At 41.9% G+C, this 21955-nt stretch overlaps 1 protein-coding gene across 1 annotated transcript; it reads right to left on the bottom strand.

Annotated features, from left to right (window-relative positions):
* Positions 1-1977: 1977 nt before the first annotated feature.
* Positions 1978-21733, bottom strand: PAIP2 (poly(A) binding protein interacting protein 2). Its single transcript, XM_070414862.1, has 4 exons — positions 21594-21733; positions 7164-7327; positions 5959-6138; positions 1978-2950 (listed from the first exon to the last, which is right to left on the bottom strand). Exons 2-4 carry the CDS (start codon positions 7299-7301, stop codon positions 2894-2896), a joined length of 375 nt encoding a protein of 124 aa, XP_070270963.1. The 5' UTR covers positions 7302-7327; positions 21594-21733; the 3' UTR covers positions 1978-2893.
* Between the last annotated feature and the right edge of the window lie 222 nt (positions 21734-21955).

The following is a 21955-nucleotide window of genomic DNA, read 5'->3' on the forward strand; positions in this document are numbered from 1 at the left end:
AATTCTAAGACAAATATTGTTATTGCTACCATTTTAAAGCAGTGGAAACTAAGTCACAGAAAGGTTAAGTGACTTGCTGGATTCACAGGAAATCTGGCTAGTCTTTGCTCTTAATCATTAGGTTATAATGCCTAAGTTTATAATCTCCAAGTTTATTGCATTCCAGTAATTTGGCAGTATGTGGAAATATGTCTGAGCTGAGAGAGAAAAAAGGATCTGTAAGCCTCATGATTTGGCAGCCTTCAGTGCCACTTGTGGTACTGAGCTTAGAAAACAGAGGAGACTGGTTACATCATGGCCCCAAAAAGAACGAGAACTAAGCAGGATCATCTGCTTCAGTTTCTTAAAAAAACCTATCTGTTTATTAATTTGTTACATTAGCTATTAAAAACCATTGGGGCACAGTTGCTCACACCCAAGGATCCCCAGGGAGAATGTGAACCAGAACTGATTAGATGGCCCTCTTAATCTTGAGCTCAACAAAAAAGCACAGAGGACATTATTAACAACTGAGTAGGGCTATGAGGCAGAATTGTATGTGAAACCAAAAAATGGTTAGTTGGTTGACAACCTATCCCAAATTAAGATTAGCCACAAACATCTACATATATAAAAGCCTAAGCGACCGTTATGACCGGTCGCTATAACCCGCACTGACCACCAGGAGACAGATGCTGCCCCCAGCAGGCCCCAATCGCCTGATTGTGGCCAGGCCTCTGGACTGGGATGGGGAAACTGGGGGTGGGTGGCAGCAGATGTGGCCCCTTTCCCAGGGGGGCTGAAGGCCAGCTCCTTCCTTGGGGCTGGTGGCCAACCTCCCAGACCCCTCCCCCCATCCCTCCCCTGGCTGGTAGGCCCCAATTGGCCCACCGCCAACCCACCCACCCACCCACCCACCCACCGTGGCGGTGGTTTGCCGCCCCCCCCCCCCCGCCAGCGGGCCCCAATCAACTGATCAGGGCTGGGAACTGGGGGTGGGTGGTGGCAGATGCAGGTGCCGAGGGAAGGAGGTGGCGGGAAACCTGATCGGCCCTGATCGCCAGTCAGGCCTAGGGACCCCACCAGTGCACAAATTTCATGCACCGGGCCTCTAGTATTATATAAATAAGCTTGTGAGGGGAAAAGGGGGAAGGTCCCAATGAATTAAAATAGCAAACCAGTCCAATTAGATCAGCAATGATTTGTGAAGGGAAGAAGCCAATGAAGGTTATAGTAGAGTAAGATTACCACTATACTGGTCAGCCTAAGTTTCTTAACATGGATATCCTATAATTGCCCTAACATTATAGCCTGAGGGGATCAACGTGTGTTACAGTAGGGGCTGTGTGATCTATTTTGCCATTGTATTTTAGATAGATACTTATACACTAGATGCCTGGTGCATAAATTTGGGCACAGGTGGGGTCCCTCGGGGTGGCCTGCAGGGATTGGGCCCCAGCTCGCGACCCCAGCCTCATAGCCCTGCAGCCCTGCCTGGCACCCTGCCTTGGCCTGGTGCCACCCCCTCACCTGTTCCACCATCCCGCCTGCGGGTCAATCGATTGGGTCTGGGCCTCCCACCCCCCACTGCTGCCAATGGTCACCGTGTTTGGGGCGATCGGGCCCCTGCTCGCACCTGCCTCGGCCTGGCGCTGCCTACCACCATCCTGCCACAGTTCCACTCTTGTCGGGGCCCATCGGGGCCAGCAGCACCGCCACTGCCACTCGCTGCCAGCACCATGTCACTGACGCCTGCCATGTTCTGCGCCGCCCCCTGGTGGTCAGCGCATGTCATAGGGAGCGGTCAAGCTCCCGGTTGAGGGTACAATTTGCACATTAGGCTTTTATTATATAGGATATTTGGCACAATGGGATCTAACAAGTCTGTTCTCTCAGCAACTCTTGCCAGCAGGGTTGTCCTGAGGGACTGAGCCCACATTAAAGTGCAACTCACCACTGGAGAGTCTGCATTCAGCACCAATAAACACAACCATCAGCTCAGTTCTACTATTATTTATTTTTTTAAATATTTTTGAAAAAATATAATTTTTTTACAATATTTTCAACTTAAACACTATTCACACTGAACACGTATGGCAGCTTAACCTACCCAAATATGAAGTTTAAGAAGCCAAAACTGTTCTAGCTTTGTTAAAAGAAAAGTTGTGCTGCAGACTACTGTAGTGATGGTTAACAAAGCAAGGAAAAGCACCACTCAAATCACGTTACAATTTCTTTGTTCAATTAGATTATGGGTTGGTCAAATGTTAGACTTCATAAAGGCATAGCTACAATAAGAATTGTAGAAGATGCAATTCTCAAATCACATACTCTCTCAGATGTATTTCTTACATGATAACATACCATAAAAGCCAAGACTAGTTCTAATCTGATCACTACCTTGTAACATCAGTGACCAAAGACAGATGTGTCTACAATGGATTATTTCAAATTAACAAGCCTTCCTCAGAAGATGGGCGTAAATTTCAGTCTAACTGAGAAATCTGCTTAACTAGAACTTAATTTAAATTTACTGATTTAAAAAAAGTTTAGAATTATTATCGAGTGCTAGTTAAACCTAAGGGACCAGTTTAGCCTCAAAAAAGACAATTCACTAAGATTTAAAGGTCATTTAATTTGGAGCTTTGTCACAACTTGACTGGTGCTTCCTCCTTGCTGTCTTCACATCCAGCCATGGGGCCAATTCTATTTTTCAGTAAATGTTTGACAGCTTTTTACTTAATAACAGTCTCAGCACTTTTATTAAGCATGCAAGACTAACAAAACTTTGGCAATGCATAAGTGTAACACAGTGACAAGAGAGAGCTTTTACAATTAAGTCTTCTAATACTGCCTTCACAGTGTGGAAATTGTGCTACATCCACCAAAAGAGGGCCCCGTCTACTCAAATATTTTAGTACTTCACCCCAGGAACAAACTCCTTTGCATTTGGATTCAGATTGCTCTTGACCTGGAAAATAAGTACATAAAAAAGCAAGTTCATTAACAGATAGCTTCAGATACTCAGAAGCATTCAACCTAGATCCACATGCAAAAACATCTTTAAAAAAACCCCAAGACAAAAGCAAGAACTCAGATTGATAAACTTAACCCAAAAATATCTTTGGCTAGGAGGGCAGGAATCAGATGTAAGCTATATTTATTATATCAAATTTATCAACTTTCTAAAGAGCAAGCAGGAATTGAAATTAATTTTGCTTAAGTGTAAACAGAAACCTGCATAAACTAAAAAAGTGTAGAACAAGGAATTTTGTTCCTTTACCTGCAATATTTGACTTCCTTTGAGCAGTTTCATAATATGCAAAAATATTAAACAAGTATTAAAATTATGATTAAGCCCTAACCAGTTTGGCTCAGTGGATAGAGCATCAACCTATGGACTCAAAGGTCTCCCAGGTTCGATTCCGGTCAAGAGCATGTACCTTGGTTGCAGGCACATACCCAGTAGGGAGTGTGCAGGAGGCAGCTGATCGATGTTTCTCTCTTATCGATGTTTCTAACTCTCTATCCCTCTCCCTTCCTCTCTGTATATATTTAAAAAAATAATAAAAAAATAAAATAAAATGATTAAAGTGACTGGGAAGTGTTTATAGATTAATTTCATTTTAAGGTCTTCATTAAAAATGTGGAGTTATCTTTCAACAATTGTTGTATTCTAATTCCCACAGGAAGCATGGTATTTAATAGGAAAAGAAAACTACCTGGGGAGTCAGAAGACCTAAGCTGGAACCCCAGCTCTGGCCCTAACTTCCTATGTAAGCCTGGCAAAGTCACTCTCCCTGGGACTTCATTTTTCCATCAGTGAGGGAAAGAACAGGCCAAAGTTTCCAAGAACCTTAGAGACTTGTACCAGCATTATCCTATATTTCTAAATCTTTACTTTCCTAAGCAGATATGTCAGCAGATAGGGAATAGCTGGACATTTTCCTCTACCACATCTTGGAATGCAAGTTGAAAAAGATAAAAAAGAAACCAGGATGGTTTCCAGGGACTGAAATGTAGGCATTCTGGAAGGCTTTTAGACTAATTCTGAGCCCCCTATGTTGTTTACTTCAAGACCAAAGCACATTAAACATGTTGGAGCAATAATTTAATCTTGGTTTCATAATTTATACATATACACAACCATTTCCTTGCACAGGACATATTCTTTCTTCTCTCAAAGGAAATATATATAAAAGTGTGAGGTTAAAAAAATAATAAAATAAATAAAAGCAGTGTTCTTGCTCGGGAGATGTGGCTCAGTGGTTGAGCGTTGATAAATGAACCAGGAGGTCACAGTTCGATTCCTGGTCAGGGCACATGCCTGGGTTGTGGGCTTAATACCCAGTAGGGGATGTACAGGAGACAACCGATCAATGATTCTCTCTCATCACTGATGTTTCTATCTTTTTCTCCCTCCTCTCCCTTCTTCTCTGAAATCAATAAAAATATATATTAAAAAAAAAAAGCAGTGTTCTTAAATGTGTAATCTTTTGGCAGCAACAAAAGAATAAGAAGAAATTACGTAATCTTAAGCATATTGAGATGAACAAACCAGTTTCTACACAATAAATTTCTACTGGTTCTAGTTTAAAGTTATACATTATATCCAACAAAGGGCTAGCTAGACTCATCACAGCAACCAGGATTATTTGTGGACTAAGGTAGCCACAAGTAAGCATAATCCAACAGACTACTCAGATCACACATCTGCTCATTTGGGTCATTTACGGCAACAAAGGCTATACCACAATTTAAATTTCAGTGTTCTCTAGCCCTGGCTGGGTTGCTCAGTTGGTTAGAGTATCATCCCTATACTCCAAAGTTGTGAGTTCAATCCCCCATTAGAGCACATATAAGAATCAACCAATGAATGCATAAGTGGAACAACAAATCGATGTTTCTCCCCCCTCCCCTTCCCCTCTGTCTAAAAAATAAATAAAATTAACTAAAAAACAAATAATTCTAAAAAATTTTTTTTTCAATGTTCTCTATACAGCCCTTCAGAAGGATGGTTTACCAATGCCTGATAAGGTAGGCTGGCAGTATCCTCTGGGAGTGCTTTTTAAAAAATAAACATGCCTAGATGATTGATTCTACTGTTCTGAAAGGTAGCTGAGGAACTTTTTTGTATTTAATGCTTCACAGGTAATTATGCTGCACAGCCAGGTTATAGAAAATCACTACACAGTGAACAGAAGACAATAGCAACAAATATTTCAGAGTTTAGGGGTAAATTTCAGAGACCTTGTAAAAGCAAATATATTATCAATATGAAGAGAAAGGTTAACATTCTGACTTTAAATTATTTTTAAATTATTTTTCATTTTAGTGAAGGACTGACTCATTAGGTTCAATTCTAGAACCAATGCCTAGTTATGACAATTCCCTAAAAATACATTTTAATATAACATCAACAATGAGACACTGAAAATAATTAAAGATGCAAATAGGTTTCTTTTCTACTAAGAGCTTATAGGTGTCCTTATTAAATCACAGTTCCAAAAGGAGTTCGGGTTAACTCAGTGAAAATCCTGGAGTTCCTGAATTCAGGAAGAAGAAAAATCTCCAAAATGTTACCTTTCAGATGAAAATTTGCAAATTTCACCAAATGTTTAAGACAAAAATTAAAGAGCCAGCCAAATCTCTCCATCAAGCTACTTTTGAATAGGTAGGTCACATGGACATACTGTACTTCTTTTGGATTAATGTTTTCTAAGACATTTACATATCCTAGGGCAACAGTTATCAAAGCTAAAAGCAGTGGCAAGAAGTCTGTTAGTAGTCTCAGACTAATTCCAGAGTGCTGCCAGAAGTCACTCCATGTCATAAGTGAGACTGGGAGGCCTCTGCTTCCATAGTAAAAAGCAGTACAATTTCAGAAGGAGAAGAGATGTAGAACTCTTCTTAAACAGATGATTGCTGGCTTTTCCACTTATGGGAAAGGTTTTAAAAAGATGAAAAATAACTTTTTACCACAAGATCTTCCAGAGAAGAGCCATCACCGATAACAAGGTCATTAAATTGGTCTTGTATTTGGTCCATAGTTTGTGGAAGATCTCGAGCTGGAATAAACCACTCATGTTCTTCTTCCTCTTCCAGCATTTCTTGGAAACAGCGTTCAATAAATTCTTCTTCCCATAACTCCTCTTCTATCTGGATTTATAATAAATAAAGGACAGTTTACAGCATACTTGGTAAGACATCACTAGAAACAGCTTGAAATATCTTAAACTATTTAAAAGCACAATGTTGTACTTCCTCTTCTGCACTAAGGGGAAAAAATGTTTACCATTAACACCTAGGAAGATCTGTTTGGGGTTTTGCTATGTCTTTACTTGTCATAGCAGAATATACTTTTTTCCATTGAAGGTAGAGGGGAAGAAGTAACAAATAAAGGAGTGCTGACACTAAGGAATGCATGTCAGAATTACCTATGACAGTTTAAAACTATATAAACCCTAAACCTACCCAAAATAACTGAAAAAAATCTTTAGAGGATAGGCTCAGGGCATGAGTAACTTAAACAACGCCCCCTCCCACAACTGATTCTCACTGAAATAAGACTACATTGTTTAACTCTTGATTATCCACCAATGGATATGGCAAAATCAAGCTCGCTACTTATTACCCAAACCATAATCTGGGAAGAAGTGACAAAAGATGGAAATAGAAGTAAAAAATGTGGAAATAAAAGATAGTATTTATTAATGTAGGAGAGTTTTCTAAAGAAAACAGTAGTGTCAGATTTTCAGGTTGATTAGATTGAGAACCTCATGTGAAAAACACAATAGTTCTGCACCCTAGTACCTGTGCCCGTCTGCTCCTGAATCCCATTCTCTTGACTTTCACTGCAGTAGAGCAATATGATTGGTGTAGCATAGTGGTTTCCAAACCTAATTGCTCACTGGAATCATCTGAGAGCTTTTAAAAAACAAGTTTCCCAGGCTACACCCTAGTCCATCTGAATCAGAATCTCTGGGGTGGAACCCTGAAAAAAGCTAGCTAACCTGGTGGTAATCATCATCCAGATAAAATAGGAGTGGTGGCACATAAGTCCATATATCTCATAAATAAGGGACCAGATTGAAAAACAAACACATTTAAGGAACAAATACAGCTACATTATTTGAAGGTTGTCATGGAGTACAAAAAAGAACATGCTTGTACATAAAACTAACTTGTCTGTTGAATTCTTCTTCATTTTCCATCCACATGTATTCTGCAAATGGATTGTCATCTTCATGAGAATGACCGTTAATAATCACATCTTCATTGATGATGCTTGGGCTAGTACTGCTGCGACTTGGATCTTTCATGGTTGGCGTTAGTTGTCGTTTTTAACCTTAAAAGAACAATACAATTAGTTTAGTCAGTCATTTTTTTCTTGGTGAGCATTTATTATCACCAGCCATCATGGTTAAGTGTTAGATGCACATGATATATATGCATGTTTATTGATTTTAGAGAGAGAAAGGGAGAGAGGAGAGAAACATCGATTGGTTGCCTCCCATACCTGCCCCAACTGGGAATCAAACCAGAAACCTTCTTGGTATACAGGAGCATGCTTCAACTGAGTCATTGGGTCAGGGCAGATGCACACGATATATTAACACACATAATCAAGCAATAAAAAATTTAATTTTTTTCCACAAATGATTTTAATGTTTATGAAATAGTTGAGAACAACCCAGATTCATCTAATGTAACCATCAGTGAAGGTAATCAATTGCTTAAATGCAATCCCCAAAACCATTCAATTTTAAAAAATATTTTAAATATTTTTTACTTCTATTTCCCTTGCTTTATAAAACAAGCATAATCTGCCCTAACCAGTTTGGCTCAGTGGATAGAGCGTCGGCCTGCAGACTGAAGGGTCCCAGGTTCGATTCCGGTCAAGGGCATGTACTTTGGCCGAGACCGGTTTGGCTCAGTGAATAGAGCGTCGGCCTGCGGACTGAAGGGTCCCGGGTTCGATTCCGGTCAAGGGCACGTACCTGGGTTGCGGGCACATCCCCAGTGGGAGATGTGCAGGAGGCAGCTGGTCGATGTTTCTCTCTCATCGATGTTTCTAACTCTCTATCTCTCTCCCTTCCTCTCTGTAAAAAATCAATAAAATATATTTAAAAAAAAAAAAAAAAAAAAAAAAAGGCATGTACTTTGGTTGCTGCCACATTCCCAGCAGGGAGTGTGCAGGAGGCAGCTGAATCGATGTTTCTCTCTCATCGATGTTTCTAACTCTCTATCCCTCTCCCTTCCTCTCTGTAAAAATAAATAAAATATATTTAAAAAAACAAACAACAAAAAAAACACAAGCATAATTTGGAAGACTTAAATCATCAAATGACTTTATAAAAAACAAATACTTTAAAAAATGATATTAAAAAGCCCAAAGATTTGCCCTTAACCACTTTGGCTCAATGGATAGAGCGTCGGCCTGCAGACTGAAGGGTCCCGGGTTCGATTCTGGTCAAGGGCATGTACCTTGGTTGCGGGCACATCCCCAGTGGGAGGTGTGTAAGAGGCAGCTGATCAATGTTTCTCTCTCATTGATGTTTCTAACTCTCTATCCCTCTCTCTTCCTCTCTGTAAAAAATCAATAAAATATATATTTTTAAAAAAGCCCAGAGATTTAAAGTAAAAACTAAGAAATTTTTAATAACCTTAGTTCCTCAGTCCTAAGATATAGTGTTGGATCTCTTGGACTTTGTAACCCACTCTACAGTTGACAGTTAAACCTTGAACAATATGAATTTGAACTGTATGGGTTCAAACTTATACACAAATTTTCCCCCCAATTTACTGCAGTTCAATTGGCCAGCACAGTTCAAAGCCTGTGAACTGTTGTTCAAGACTGTGAAGTTGGGAATCTGCATATGTGGAGGTCCAACTATAATTATACACAGATTTTGACTGTGGAAGGTCGGTGCCTCTAACCCCTGTATAGATCAAAGGTCACTATATTTGCTTTATCTATGGGTTCAGATCTGGATTTCCCCATTATACAATGAGTTTCAGGCATCCAACCTCTTTGTGCAACCACCACCTCTATATCATCTCATCTCTTTTTATGTGAGTAAAAGTATATCTAATGCATATCTAGTTGATTTTTTCTACTCAATACAGGCATACCTCCTTTTATTAAGCTCCACAGATGATGTGATTTTTATAAATTTAAGGCAAACCCCCAACTAGCAAAAGGATTACCAATGGCTCTTAACGCAAGACTCACTTTTATGGTGGTCTAGAATCGAACCTTCAATATCTCCGAGGTATGCCTGTAGGTGATAACTTGATCTAACCTAATTGATACATTGCAGGCTATAAGTTCAACCATGAAACTTTAGATTCTACAATATTCTACCAATTCATTAAGTCTGAAACTGCTAAATATGGGTTTATATTAAACAAGAGTTACTTATACATACATTCAAACAGTGGTGTGATTTGTACCAAAGGAAAGAAACATATCTAACATGAGTATAGAGTTAAAAAAAACAAAAACCAACACCTCGTCAGGCCTATTTACTCCAAAGTTATCAAAATCAGGTAAAACACTAAGTAAATCTATTAGAAAAGTTTTTTCCCTCAGGTTTGTTGCCTGACCCTTTAAACTCATTTGCTGAGGGTAGGGGGTCCTATCCTGATACGCATATATTTTCTCTAATACTGAATACTAATAAAAACAGTACTGATGTTTTTCATTAAGAGGTTCTAAAACTGCCGAAACCGGTTTGGCTCAGTGGATAGAGCGTCGGCCTGCGGACTGAAGGGTCCCGGGTTCAATTCCGGTCAAGGGCATGTACCTGGGTTGCGGGCACATCCCCAGTGGGAGATGTGCGGGAGGCAGCTGATCGATGTTTCTAACTCTCTATCTCTCTCCCTTCCTCTCTGTAAAAAATCAATAAAATATATTTAAAAAAAAAAAAAAAAGAGGTTCTAAAACTAAAAATTAGTGAGTTCTTGTGTGTGTGTGTGTGTGTGTATATATATATACACACACACATACACACATATATGAAAAGAAGCAGAGACAGACTGAGATTTATGTGCTAGGGTGTGGGTAAAAAGAAAACATGATTATGGTTAGGAAATTGAGGCACTGTGAAAGCAGACAAGACAGAACACAAACAATGAGTGTCTTTGATATTTTTATTTATCATTAATCTTGAATTAAATAAACCTTTATTATTAAAACAAGTTTTTTAAAAATCTTTATTGTTCAGATTACATTTGTTCCTCTTTTTCCCGCCCCCCCCCCATAACTCCCCTCCTCCCAGTTCCCGCCCCACCCTCCGCCCTCACTCCTCACCCACTGTCCTCATCCATAGGTGCATGATTTTTGTCCAGTCTCTTCCCGCATCTCCCATTCCCCTTTCCCCCCCAAGAATAGTCAGTCCATTCCCTTTCTATGTCCCTGATTCATTATAATCACCAGTTCATTCTGTACATCAGATTATTTATTCACTTGATTCTTAGATTCACTTGTTGATAGATGCATGTTTGTTGTTCACAATTTGTATCTTTACCTTTTTCTTCTTCCTCTTCTTAAAGGATACCTTTCAGCATTTCATATAATACTGGTTTAGTGGTGATGAACTCCTTTAGCTTTTCCTTATCTGTGACGCTCTTTATCTGACCTTCAATTCTGAATGATAGCTTTGCTGGATAAAGTAATCTTGGTTGTAGGTTCTTGGTATTCATCACTTTGAATATTTCTTGCCATTCCCTTCTGGCCTGCAAAGTTTCTGTTGAGAAATCAGCTGACAGTCGTATGGGTATTCCCTTGTAGGGAATTGAGTCTCTTTCTCTTGCTGCTTTTAAGATTCTCTGTCTTTTGCTCTTGGCATTTTAATTATGATGTGTCTTGGTGTGGTCCTCTTTGGATTCCTTTTGTTTGGGGTTCTCTGCGCTTCTTGGACCTGTAAGTTCATTTCTTTCACCAGGTGGGGGAAGTTTTCTGCCATTATTTCTTCAAATAGGTTTTCAATATCTTGCTGTCTCTCATCTTCTGGCACCCCAATAATTCTGACATTAGTGCGCTTGAAGCTGTCCTAGAGGCTCCTTACACTATCTTCGTATTTTCGGATTCTTTTTTCATTTTGCTTTTCCAGTTGGGTGTTTTTTGCTTCTTCGAATTTCAAATCTTTGGCTTGATTCTTGCACTCCTCTGGTCTGCTATTGGGTATAATATTCTTTATTTCAGTCTGTGTATGCTTAATTTCTAGTTTCTTTATCGTAGCATCGAGGGTCTCATTAGTTTTTGTGAGGCTCTCCACAAGTTTATTGCAAGCCCTCAAAATTGCGTTTTTTAGCTCCATATCCTCCATTTCTGTCATGTTTTTTTGTCTCCGCATTTTTTCTGCTTTCTTGGTGTACCCCCTTGTGGTTTTTGTGCGCAGTCTTGTTCTAGTTAAGCCTTGATTTTTTTAGTTAATACTGAGGGATTTGACCACCAGGCTTACTGGCTGTGAGAATCAGCTGTGTGGAAAACTTCTGTCCTCTGGGGAGGTGCTAATCTAGCCTTTGCCTGAGGTGATCCGGCAAATGGCTCTGCGCAGGGCTTGGGCGGGGCGGGATCAACAGGGCAGGTGGAGGGAGCAGTATGGCTGCTCTCAGTCCCTTCCCAGAGGCTCTGCTTCTCAGAACCCCGGCAGCCACTGCAAACCTTGGAGAGAAAGCTGCCCTCAGATTCCAACTGATGCCGGACAATCCCGCTTCTCCCGTCTGAGTCTGAGTCCCTAGAGACTCGCCCGGATCTGGAGCCCAAAGTCTGAGACTCACTCCCGACCTAAAACGACAACCGCGCCCTCAGCCACCAGCCCGCTTTGCGCGCGCACCTCGGTACCTTTGTATTTTCCACACTGCGCCTCCTCTGAGCCTCGGTTTGCTGTTCTCTTTCCTTCTAGTTGAAGAGTCTCTCCTCAGCCAGCTTTCCTGTGGTTCTGGGTGATGTCTGTTCCGTCTTTTAGTTGTATTTTTGAAGTGGTTGTTTGCGGCAGCAGTCTCCGGTGTTTACCTATGCCGCCATCTTCTTGACATTTATTAAAACAAGTTTTGACTAAAAAGGAATCAGTTCCTCTAAAGAAAATTACTCTTTTTTTTTTTTTTTTTGGTTAATCCTCACCTGAGATTTGTTCCACTAATGAGAAAGAGAGAGAGAGAGAGAGAGAGAGAGAAAGCTATTAATGACATACATTCATCGGCTGCCTCCTGTGTGGGCCCCAACCAGGGCCGGGGATTGAACCTGCAACCCAGGCACATGCCCTTGACCAGGTCTCAAACCCTCAACCTTCTGGTGTGTGGGTTGACACTCTAACCACTGATCCACACAGGCCAGGGCAAATTATTGTCAAGTTACCGAACATTTATGTGCTCATCTTTTTTTTTTTTTAAATATATTTTATTGATTTTTCACAGAGAGGAAGGGAGAGGGATAGAGAGTTGGAAACTTTAATGAGAGAGAAACATTGATCAGCTGCCTCCTGCACACCTCCTACTGGGGATGTGCCCACAACCAACGTACATGCCCTTAGTCGGAATCGAACCTGGGACCCCTCAGTCCACAGGCTCTATCCACTGACCCAAACCAGCCAGGGCTATGTGCTCATCTTTACAGAAATTAAATTTTAGGTTCACCTCAAATATTATGAAAAGCAGAGGCCATCAGCCGGTGTGGCTGTTGTTGGGTATTGACCCATAAACCAGGAGGTCATGGTTCAATTCCTTATCATGGCACATGCCTGGGTTGTTGGCTTGATCCCTAGTAGGGGGTGTGCAAGAGGCAGCCAATCGATGATTCTCTCTCTCCTTCTCCCTTCCTCTCTCTGAAACCTATAAAAACATATACAATATGCTTTCAGGTGACTAAAGTAGGTCTACATACAAATGCAAAAGAAATTTTTAACATTTTAAAATTTTAATTTTTTATTAATCCTCATCTGAGGATATTTTTCCATTGGTTTTTAGGGAGAGAGGGAAAGACAGAGAGAAACATCGATGTGTGAGAAACACATCGATTGGTTGCCTCCTGCCCTGGACCAGGCCCAGGAAGGTGCCTGCAACCAGGTACATGCCCTTGAGCAGAATTGAATCCGGGACCCTTTGGTCTGCAGGCCAACGCTCTATCCACTGAGCCAAATCGGCTAGGGACAAAAAAATTTTTTTAAGAAAAGTGTTTTCCATACATTTTATTTAGCACAAGTTTGCATAACACAATGAAAAATCTGTCTCAGCAAACTTTATAGTCTGGGAATCCCAAAGAACTTGGACGGCTTTCTCCTTGTTTAATGCCAACCAGTAACAAATAAAATATAAAAATCCTTGGCAAAAAGGGCCCAATCTCTGCATTCAACAAGGCCCTACCTCCACTTTTTGCCTGTTAGCATGTCATCAAACAACCTATAGATTTGATATAGATTACAATGAAAGAGTCTATGAAATCTAAATAAATGAAATTACTTTGTCATGCAATATTTGGCAAACAAATCATAATTGAAGCAAAAAGAATGAACTTGGAGCCTGGGCACTAATCTTATACCTTAGACAGCTAAGGGAAGGAACAACTGGTGACCAATTTCTGGCTACAGCCAGTCAAGTGAAAGCCAGAGGGGTAAAGATCATTTACTTTCAGAAAGTCAACAGACTTATAATTATTTAACCCAAGGTATTCTAATATAAGGTGATATATTGGGTTTTTAATTTTCTTCTGTGACCTATTCTTGACACTACTTGAACCACACTTTTTATAGTGCTTCCTTTTTATGTTTACTATTTTAAAAAATTGAATATATAGTTCAAGCACTATAAGGTTTATGATTTTAAAGTGTAAAATTGTAAAGTACTGGCATATGTTCAACAAATAAAGCCGAATGTAGTAGTAGCCAATGCTGTCTAGGTCAAGAAATAACAGTTGGGACAAAAAAAAAAAAAAAATAGACAAAGTGAAAAGCCTGGGAGGAGACACTGGTGAAGATGCTTTAGGAAAAGAACTGAGAAGACCCTACAATCTCACCTCTGGATGACCTTCAGGTTTTGCACATTAAGTGAGTTGCTAAGAGTTGTAAACTGCCCGAGTGTTGAAGGTGGCCTCAACATACACAAAAGCCCATCTGCAAAGACTAGAAGCCCAGCGTGCGAAATCGTGCAGCCCCGCCCACCCATGCAGGTCATTAAGGCATTAGAGCCACAGGCCTTTTATAATATAGACCAGAGGCCTGGTGCATGACATTCGTGCACTGGGGGGGGGGGGGTGTGGGGGTCCCTCAGCCCAACCTGCACCCTCTCCAATCTGGGAGCCCTCAGGGGAGACCTCTCCAATCCAGGAGTTTCTGTCTGTCTTTGCAATCATATGAGCGAATTGTCTGAGACCCCAACTCAGTTTGGTTTGTTGCTCACAGAATAATAGAGGTGTTTTTTTTCTTTCTTTGCTTCATTGGTGGAGATTTCCTGGAAGTTTTAGGATATCCTCCCTTTAACGTTTCCTAGACACTCTGATTTTACTTATGTCTCTCACCTTTGCTTTCCCTCCATCCCCCACCGCAATAGTAACTTGCTCCAGGCTCACTTTGCTCTAGTGTCTAGGAGATCCGTCTGCCACCAGAACTATAATTCCCAGCATTCCTGGTGCTCCCCGCACTCTGGGCTTCCGCTTCGGTCCTGGGGCTGCCACCAGAACTACTATTCCCAGAATTCCTGGTGCTCCCCGTGCTCTTGGTTTTCCCTTCCTGCTCTGTCTCCATCCCATGGCCTCCCACTCTGCCAAGTCCTCCAAGCTACCAGCTCTCCCTCTCTGCTCTCCATCTGGTGGCTTGGGGAGCCAACTTCCCCAAGCCATTCCACTCTCTGCCAGCTCTCCCACTCTACTCTCTGCCTGGCGCCTGCGTATGCAAATTAACCCGCCATCTTTGTTGGTTAATTTGCATATTCCTGATTGGCTCGTGAGCATAGCAGAGGTATGGTCAATTTACATGTTTCTCTTTTATTATATAGGATAGCCAAAAATTAAATACAGCCTAAAGGGACCAAGCTGATAAATGGATAAATACAATGTGGTATGTCCATACAATAGAATATTACTCAACATTAAAAGAAATGGAATACTTCCACGGACAGACAATAGTGCGAGTGAAGACCTGGGGTCGGGGGGAGTGTGGGTGTGGGCTAGAAGGGGTCAATGGAGTAAAAATGGGGACATTTGTAATACTTTCAACAATAAAGGTAAATTTAAAAAAATTAAATACTTGATACTTTATATCAGGAACAATGAAAACAGTATGGTAAGTGAAAGAAGTTAGTCACAAAGGAGTACACATTACATGACAGCTAAGTGATACATGGTTTCTTTTGAAGGTAATGAGAATGTTTTATACTTGATTGTGGTGATGAATGCACAACTGTGAATATACTAAAAAAACCCACTCTTCTAGGCACACTTTATTTATTTTTAAAAGTATATTTTTTATTGACGTTTTAATAGAGAGGAAAGGAGTGTTAGAAACATCGATGAGAGAGAAATATCGGTCAGCTGCCTCCTGCACACCCCCCCACTGGGGATGTGTCTGCAACTGAGGTACATGCCCTTGACCAGAATAGAACCTGGGACCCTTTAGTCCACAGGCCGACACTCTATCCACTGAGCCAAACCGGTTAGGGCTCTACTGCACACTTTAAATGGGTAAATTGCATGGTATGTGAATTATAGTTCAATAACGAGCTTTTAAGCAAATAACTAAAGCCCTGGCCAGTGTTCTCAATGGTTAGAGTGTCGTCCCATGCACCAAAGGGTTGCAGGTTCAATTCCTGGTCAGGGCACATACCCAGGTTGCAGGTTCGATCCCCAATTTGTGCACATGCATGAGGCAACCAATCGATGTTTCTCTCTCACCTCTCTCTCTTTCTCTCTCATCTCTGAAAAACATCCTCTGACCATCAGGGGGTAGATGCTCCGACTGGTAGGTTAGCTTGTTGCTGGGATCCAGCCGATCGGGACTGGGTAAGATGGGCCGGACATGCCCTGAAGCCCTTCTGCGGTCCCTCCCCAGCCCCAATCGTGCATCAGTGGGGTCCCTTGGCCTGGCCTGTGCCCTTTTGCAATCCGGGACCCCTCGGGGGATGTCTGAGGGCCAGTTTTGGCCCAATCCCCACAGGCCTGGCCAAGGGACCCCACCAGTGCATGAATCGATGCACCGGGCCTCTAGTTTAATTTATAATGAGCTCAGATTTGGAAGAATATTTTATTTTTCTTTCTTAATTTCCAAGCAGCTAAAGTTCTTTTGGTTATCTTTTGATGCCCTAATTTCTAGTTTTATTGTTATAAAACATAGCCAGAAAAGCCTTTACTTTTTGGGCCTACAGGGAAAAATGTTTGATTTCAATTTCTAAGGTACAAAAATGATGTATATATATTTGGTTGATCTTTTTTACTTTATCTGCTAAATTCTGAAAGTGACTTAAATCAAGTCCTCTACTATAAGTTAGATTATTTGACCCAAATAATATCTTATAGGGAATTAAGTTTTGATAATTGACGTTTGAAGTTTTTCATCATAATTTCATATCTGATTTTCTTTTTACATTCTATTCCTGTAGTGCTTGTTTTCCTATTTTAAATGGATTTTTTTAAAATACTTTATTTTCTTTGACTTACAAACTACTGAGGAATCAGTGTTGTTTTCTTTTTCCAGTTTGAGATACAATTGACATCAACACTGTGTAAGTTTAAGGTATACAGCATAATATGACTTACATCTATTGTCCAATTAAATACTTAAATACTTTCCCATCAATTAAAAAAATATCCTATACACCCCCCCTATCCAATTCAGACATTCAGAATGCTTTTCTTCTTCAGTTTACCTAACCCAGTCCTTGCTCCCAGTCAAGGCAAGACCTTCAGAATGATTTTATTTATCAACTCCCCCCACCCATACCTCATTCTCCTGAGTTTTATGGAAATAATTTAGCACTGTTAGCTTCACACTACTAGGTTTTCCCTTATAGTATCTTTTCAGAGAATTTTAAAATCGAAACTTATAATTCACATTATCATCTATTTATGTTTACTAGATTTACTGCTCATCATTTACTGTACTTTCAACCTACAAACTTGTACCTTCAGCTGTTTTTACCCTTCCTGAAATGCCTCTTACATATAATGCTTTCCAGCCATGTCCATCTTTTTTTGTTTATTTGTTAATCCTCACCAAAGGATGTTTTGATGTTAGAAAGAGAGGAAAGGAAGGGGTGGGAGGGAGAGAGAAACATCGATGAGTTGCCTCCTATACACACCCCGACCGGGGATTGAACCCACACCTTTTTGGTGTATGGGACAATGCTCCAAACCCACTGAGCCACCAGGCTAGGCCCAGCAATGTCCATTCTTTTATATTCTCTACAAAAATTTAAAATATGGAAGTCTTTTAAGTTTTAGAAACTCCACCCCACCCCCATTTCACCCTGTAAAAATTCAAATAAAGTTTTTTTTCATTAATATGACTCCAAAGACACTACCTTATTCTGTTGGACTACTCTGAACTACTGTGATTTCTTAACCTTACTTGCATATAAATATTTATGTACATTTTAGCATACTAACTTGTCTCTTCATCAGTTAGTGAGAGAGGCTCAATGGTTGAGTGTCGACCCATGAACCAGATGGTCAGGGCACATGCCCAGGTTGCAGGTTCAATCCCCAGCTGGATTGTGTGTGGAAGGTAACTGATCGATGTTTCTCTCTCACATTGATGCTTCTCTCTCCCTCCCTCTCTCTAAAATCATTAAAAAAATGAAATAAGAAGCAGAGGCAATTCAAACTTCTAAACTACACCATCCAATGTGGTAACCACTGGCGACATGTGACTATTTAAATTTAAATGAATTACAATTCAATACAATTAAAATTTAGTTCTTCAGTTGCACGGGCCATATTTCAAGCACTTAATAGACATGGTTGCTTAGTAGCTATCTCACTAGGAAGCACTACTCTAAACAGTGAGAAAATTAAGAGGAAAAAAAGACTGAATTACTGGAATTGAACCTTAGACTATATCAAATGCAAACTATTAAGTCACCTTAATAGTAAAATAGTAAAAAGGGTGGTCCAGATCACAAAGGCAATAACTTGGGACTTTAATCCTGGACTGGGTTCAAATCCTAGATATGCCACTAAGCACCCACAGGATCCTGGATATGTCACTAAAATCACAGGCAGCACAGTATAATGGTTAAGAGCACATAATCTCTGGACTACTTGGATTTTCAATTCCGGCTCTTACTAGCTGTGGAACACTGGGCAAGTTACATCACATGTCTCATTTGTTATCTTTAGTAGGTAGTACTTACCTCTTAGAGACAGCAAAGATTAAATACTTCTAAAAGCCTTAGAATAACACTTGGCATTTCTAAATGCTGTAGAAGTATGTACCTAATAAAATAAAAATAACCTTTCAAGCTTCTATACTCAATTTCAAAATGGGCAAGATAAAGCTTGCTCTGCTTATTTCAAGGTTATGATTATAAATGTGAAAAATTTGTAAATTACAAGAACATGTAAAAGCACAAAAAGAAACAGTGGCCTTGTTTTCCATCTTCTTTCATTTTCCACAATATTCAGACTTTTTATAAATGTTTATATTTTTTATTAAAACTGGAGCATCAGCCCTAACTGGTTTGGCTCAGTGGATAGAGCGTTGGCCTGCAGACTGAAGGGTCCCAGGTTCGATTCCAGTCAAGGGCATGTACCTTGCTTGAGGGCACATCCCCAGTAGGGGGTGTGCAGGAGGCATCTGGTAGATGTTTCTCATCGATGTTTCTAACTCTCTATCCCCCTCCCTTCCTTTCTGTAAAAAAATCAATAAAATATATTTAAACAAAAAAACTGGAGCATCACTGACTCTAGACTAGAGTATAAAGTCATAAAGATGTAAATCTGAAGATGCAGAGTACTTATTAGGGAAAAAAATCTACTCTAAACTTATTCTGTCCCAAATAGAGTAGAGATTACATACCTCAATTCGAACTCTTAAGGAACAATATGCAACATACTATAATAAAAATTGCCAAGCTTCCAGGCCTTTTAACCATTACATTGAGCCTCCATCGTCTAATTCCCATCTGAGAAACATAAATCCGCTATAATTTTTGTAGTTACCTATTTTCATTTGTCATAGACACATATTTGTGGGGAAAGTTCAACTTCACAGTTAACAAGTAGCATAAAAGAGGATATCCCAGTAACTTGTGGGATATACTCTTTTATAAACTGGAAACAGAAGCACAAACAATAAACACTGGAAATATAATTTAAAATCCTTATAAAGGCCCTTTTCTTTTTTTTTTTTTTTTTTTTTAAATAATGATCAGCGTAAATGGGCTGGCGCCAGACAGACCTGGGTTCAAGTCTCGACTTCGCCTTTTACTAGGGGTGTGTCTGAGTCCGTGGCACGTTCCTGCTTTCTCTGATCTTTGATTTCTCTCAGTAGAAACAGGGTCTTCGGATCTGCCTCAGAGGGTGCTTGTAAGAATTAGATGAGAGGGTCCATGTGGGACCCAGCATGGGGCCGGCGCACTGAGTGCTCAGTGAGTCTATGACAAGCTATTCTAGTACTAACCCCTGCCTCTCTGAGCCCGGACTCACGGAGAGCTTTCCTGACCCTGAAGTAACCAGCGAACCTCCAGAGAGCGAGGGGCTGCTACGTGCCTGTGTCCTCAGAGCAGCATCGCTCAGTCCCTGTTGGGGGGCTGTGAGTGGCCCGCCCATCGGTTCCCAAATCCAACACCCCCCCAACTCCACACAGGGATGATGTCCCCTGTGGAAGGGTCAGCACATCTAACATCTGAGAGGAGGTGGCTCGCTCTGGTCACGTGGCCTGACCTGCGGCCCTCACTGAAGGTTATCAGGTGCCCTGTTGGACCTTCTCTTGGACCCTCCTAGGACTATGGTCCCCTTAGGAGAAACCGCAGTTAAACAGGCCTTATGGCAACTAAGTTCAATCAACCGTATTGAAGACGACGCGGGTTCTCCCTGCCGTTAGTACTGGGGGCCAATGTGGACCGTCTCCTCATCACGCCCGGCATTGAGTGTACAAAATGGAGAGCAGAACACCATGCACCTGTGCCCAGGGCCAGGGAGGGCTGCAAACCCATAGGGAATAGCAAAGACCCTCCCGGTGCCAGCCCCGAGGCATAGAGGTCCGATACTTCTGCCCCGATCCTCCTCTGGGACTGAAGTCTCATTCCCACAATGCCCGGAGCGCTGCCTCTGCTGGCTTGCAGTTGACTCCCTACCCAAGAATTGCATTTGGCCAAAGAAGGCTGCCCTGCCCAAGATTATGACCGCCCCCGCCCCTGAGGGGATCTTGCATCCCATCATTAGCTAGTGTATAGGGTACAAAGGCCCAACCCTCTTGAAAAGGCCCTTTTCTTAATTGGAGACCTAACCTTGCAGGGTACGAAAATTCAAAGGCTATTTAATAAGAATGCAAACACACACCTGATCAAATGCTCAAATGCAATTTATGAAAAATCATGCCACAAAAGTACAGAACAAGACTAGCCAGCACAAGCAAAATGGGAACTGTCCTTTGTCAAAATAAGTGCCAAAAGCTGTCAGCTGTCACTTTCTCCCATAGCAAATTAGATGCCAAATTCCTTCCAGAAATTGTGGCTTCTGTGAGATGATGCGGCGGCAAAAGTAGGGAAAACAAGACAACGAAAGGAAGCAGAAAAGGCCTCTTTTAGGCATCACTAGAAAAGACTACTGCTGGCTGCTTCAACAAATGTTTTGAAAAACTTCATCATAAGCCATATATTTTTGTTGATGGTGGGGAGTAGCACAAAGTAGCAGAGAGAAATTAAAAGTAAAGTGACCAGAATCAAAGCATAAATTGGACAGGCCCTTAAAGTTCATGTGGCTGGCTCAAAACCCTCCTGGGGACTAGGGATTCCAGTAACAAAGGCTCTCCTATCTGGAGCATGGGATGCAATGTAACTAGAAATTAGGAGTATCGTTAAGCGAAGAAACGGGAGAAAGGGAATCAGAGGTACAGGCCGGTGGTCCGTTGCAGAAAGCTCCCCTAGGACACTCGCCTGCCCGCCGTCCCTCCCTCCGCCCCTTTCTCTACCCTCTCCCAGCTTCGGGAACGCGCACGCGCGGCGAGTAGGGGCTGCGCGTGGTGACGCGCAGGCGTAAACTAGGGGAGAAACAATGAGCTTTGTTGCCAGGCGGCCGTGGGGGTGCAGGGGAAAAGAGTACCGGAGGGGTGTGTGCGCGAAGGGACTGGAAAGGGGGGAGGAGGGAGCGAGAAAGTGCCATCCCAGCAACCCTCGCGCGCCACCGAGGACCCGGATAAAGTGCTGCGAGATCCAAATCATAAATAATAATGACAATGAGAAAAAAAGCGACCGCCATTTCTTAGAGAAAAAAGAGAGTAAGTCAATTCAAGCTCATCTCTCATACTCGGCTGAACGCAGCAAAAAATTAAGAAGCTACAAGGCTAAGTGGCCAACACCCGAGGGACCCTCTAAGCCCCTCAGCCGTCGTAGAGGGACTGTCCTTCGACCGCCAGGGCCGTTGCACCCTTCTCGCCGCTCCACCCGAGGGAATCCCTCACCCAGTGCACGGCAGCGGGGACGGCAGCCAACGAATCCGGTCGGCCTCCGCGGATCTCCACAGGCAGCGCCGCTCCCCCGCTCGACGCGCGCTTCGCCCGTCGCCTCCTTTCTCCAGTCCAAACAAACACCCAGCCCGGAAGTGACTTAACTTCCGCCGCGGTGGGCCCCGCCCCCTCGTTCTGTCAGCGCTGCCCTCTGTGGCCACTAGAGAGCGCGCGATAGAACGCGCAACCTCAAAGGTCTCATCTCCCAGGCGGCACAAATGTGCATGCGCAACGGCCTTTCCGACGTGCCCTGGCGGCCGCGGGGTATACTGGGATACTCGAGTGGAGCTCCCAGCCCCCTCATTGACCATACACCC

The sequence above is a fragment of the Myotis yumanensis genome, unplaced genomic scaffold, assembly GCF_028538775.1.
Source record: "Myotis yumanensis isolate MYYU_CA2020_CCGP unplaced genomic scaffold, mMyoYum1.0.hap1 SCAF_5, whole genome shotgun sequence".
Classification (NCBI taxonomy): Eukaryota; Metazoa; Chordata; class Mammalia; order Chiroptera; family Vespertilionidae; genus Myotis; species Myotis yumanensis.

Coding starts and splice junctions, on each gene's coding strand:
- PAIP2 (XM_070414862.1), bottom strand. CDS start 7,301: ATGAAAGATCCAAGTCGCAGCAGTACTAGCCCAAGCATCATCAATGAA. Junction 6,139..7,163: donor AAGAAGAATTCAACAGACAA/GTTAGTTTTATG, acceptor TTATAAATCCAG/ATAGAAGAGGAGTTATGGGA. Junction 2,951..5,958: donor CTTCTCTGGAAGATCTTGTG/GTAAAAAGTTAT, acceptor CTTATTTTCCAG/GTCAAGAGCAATCTGAATCC.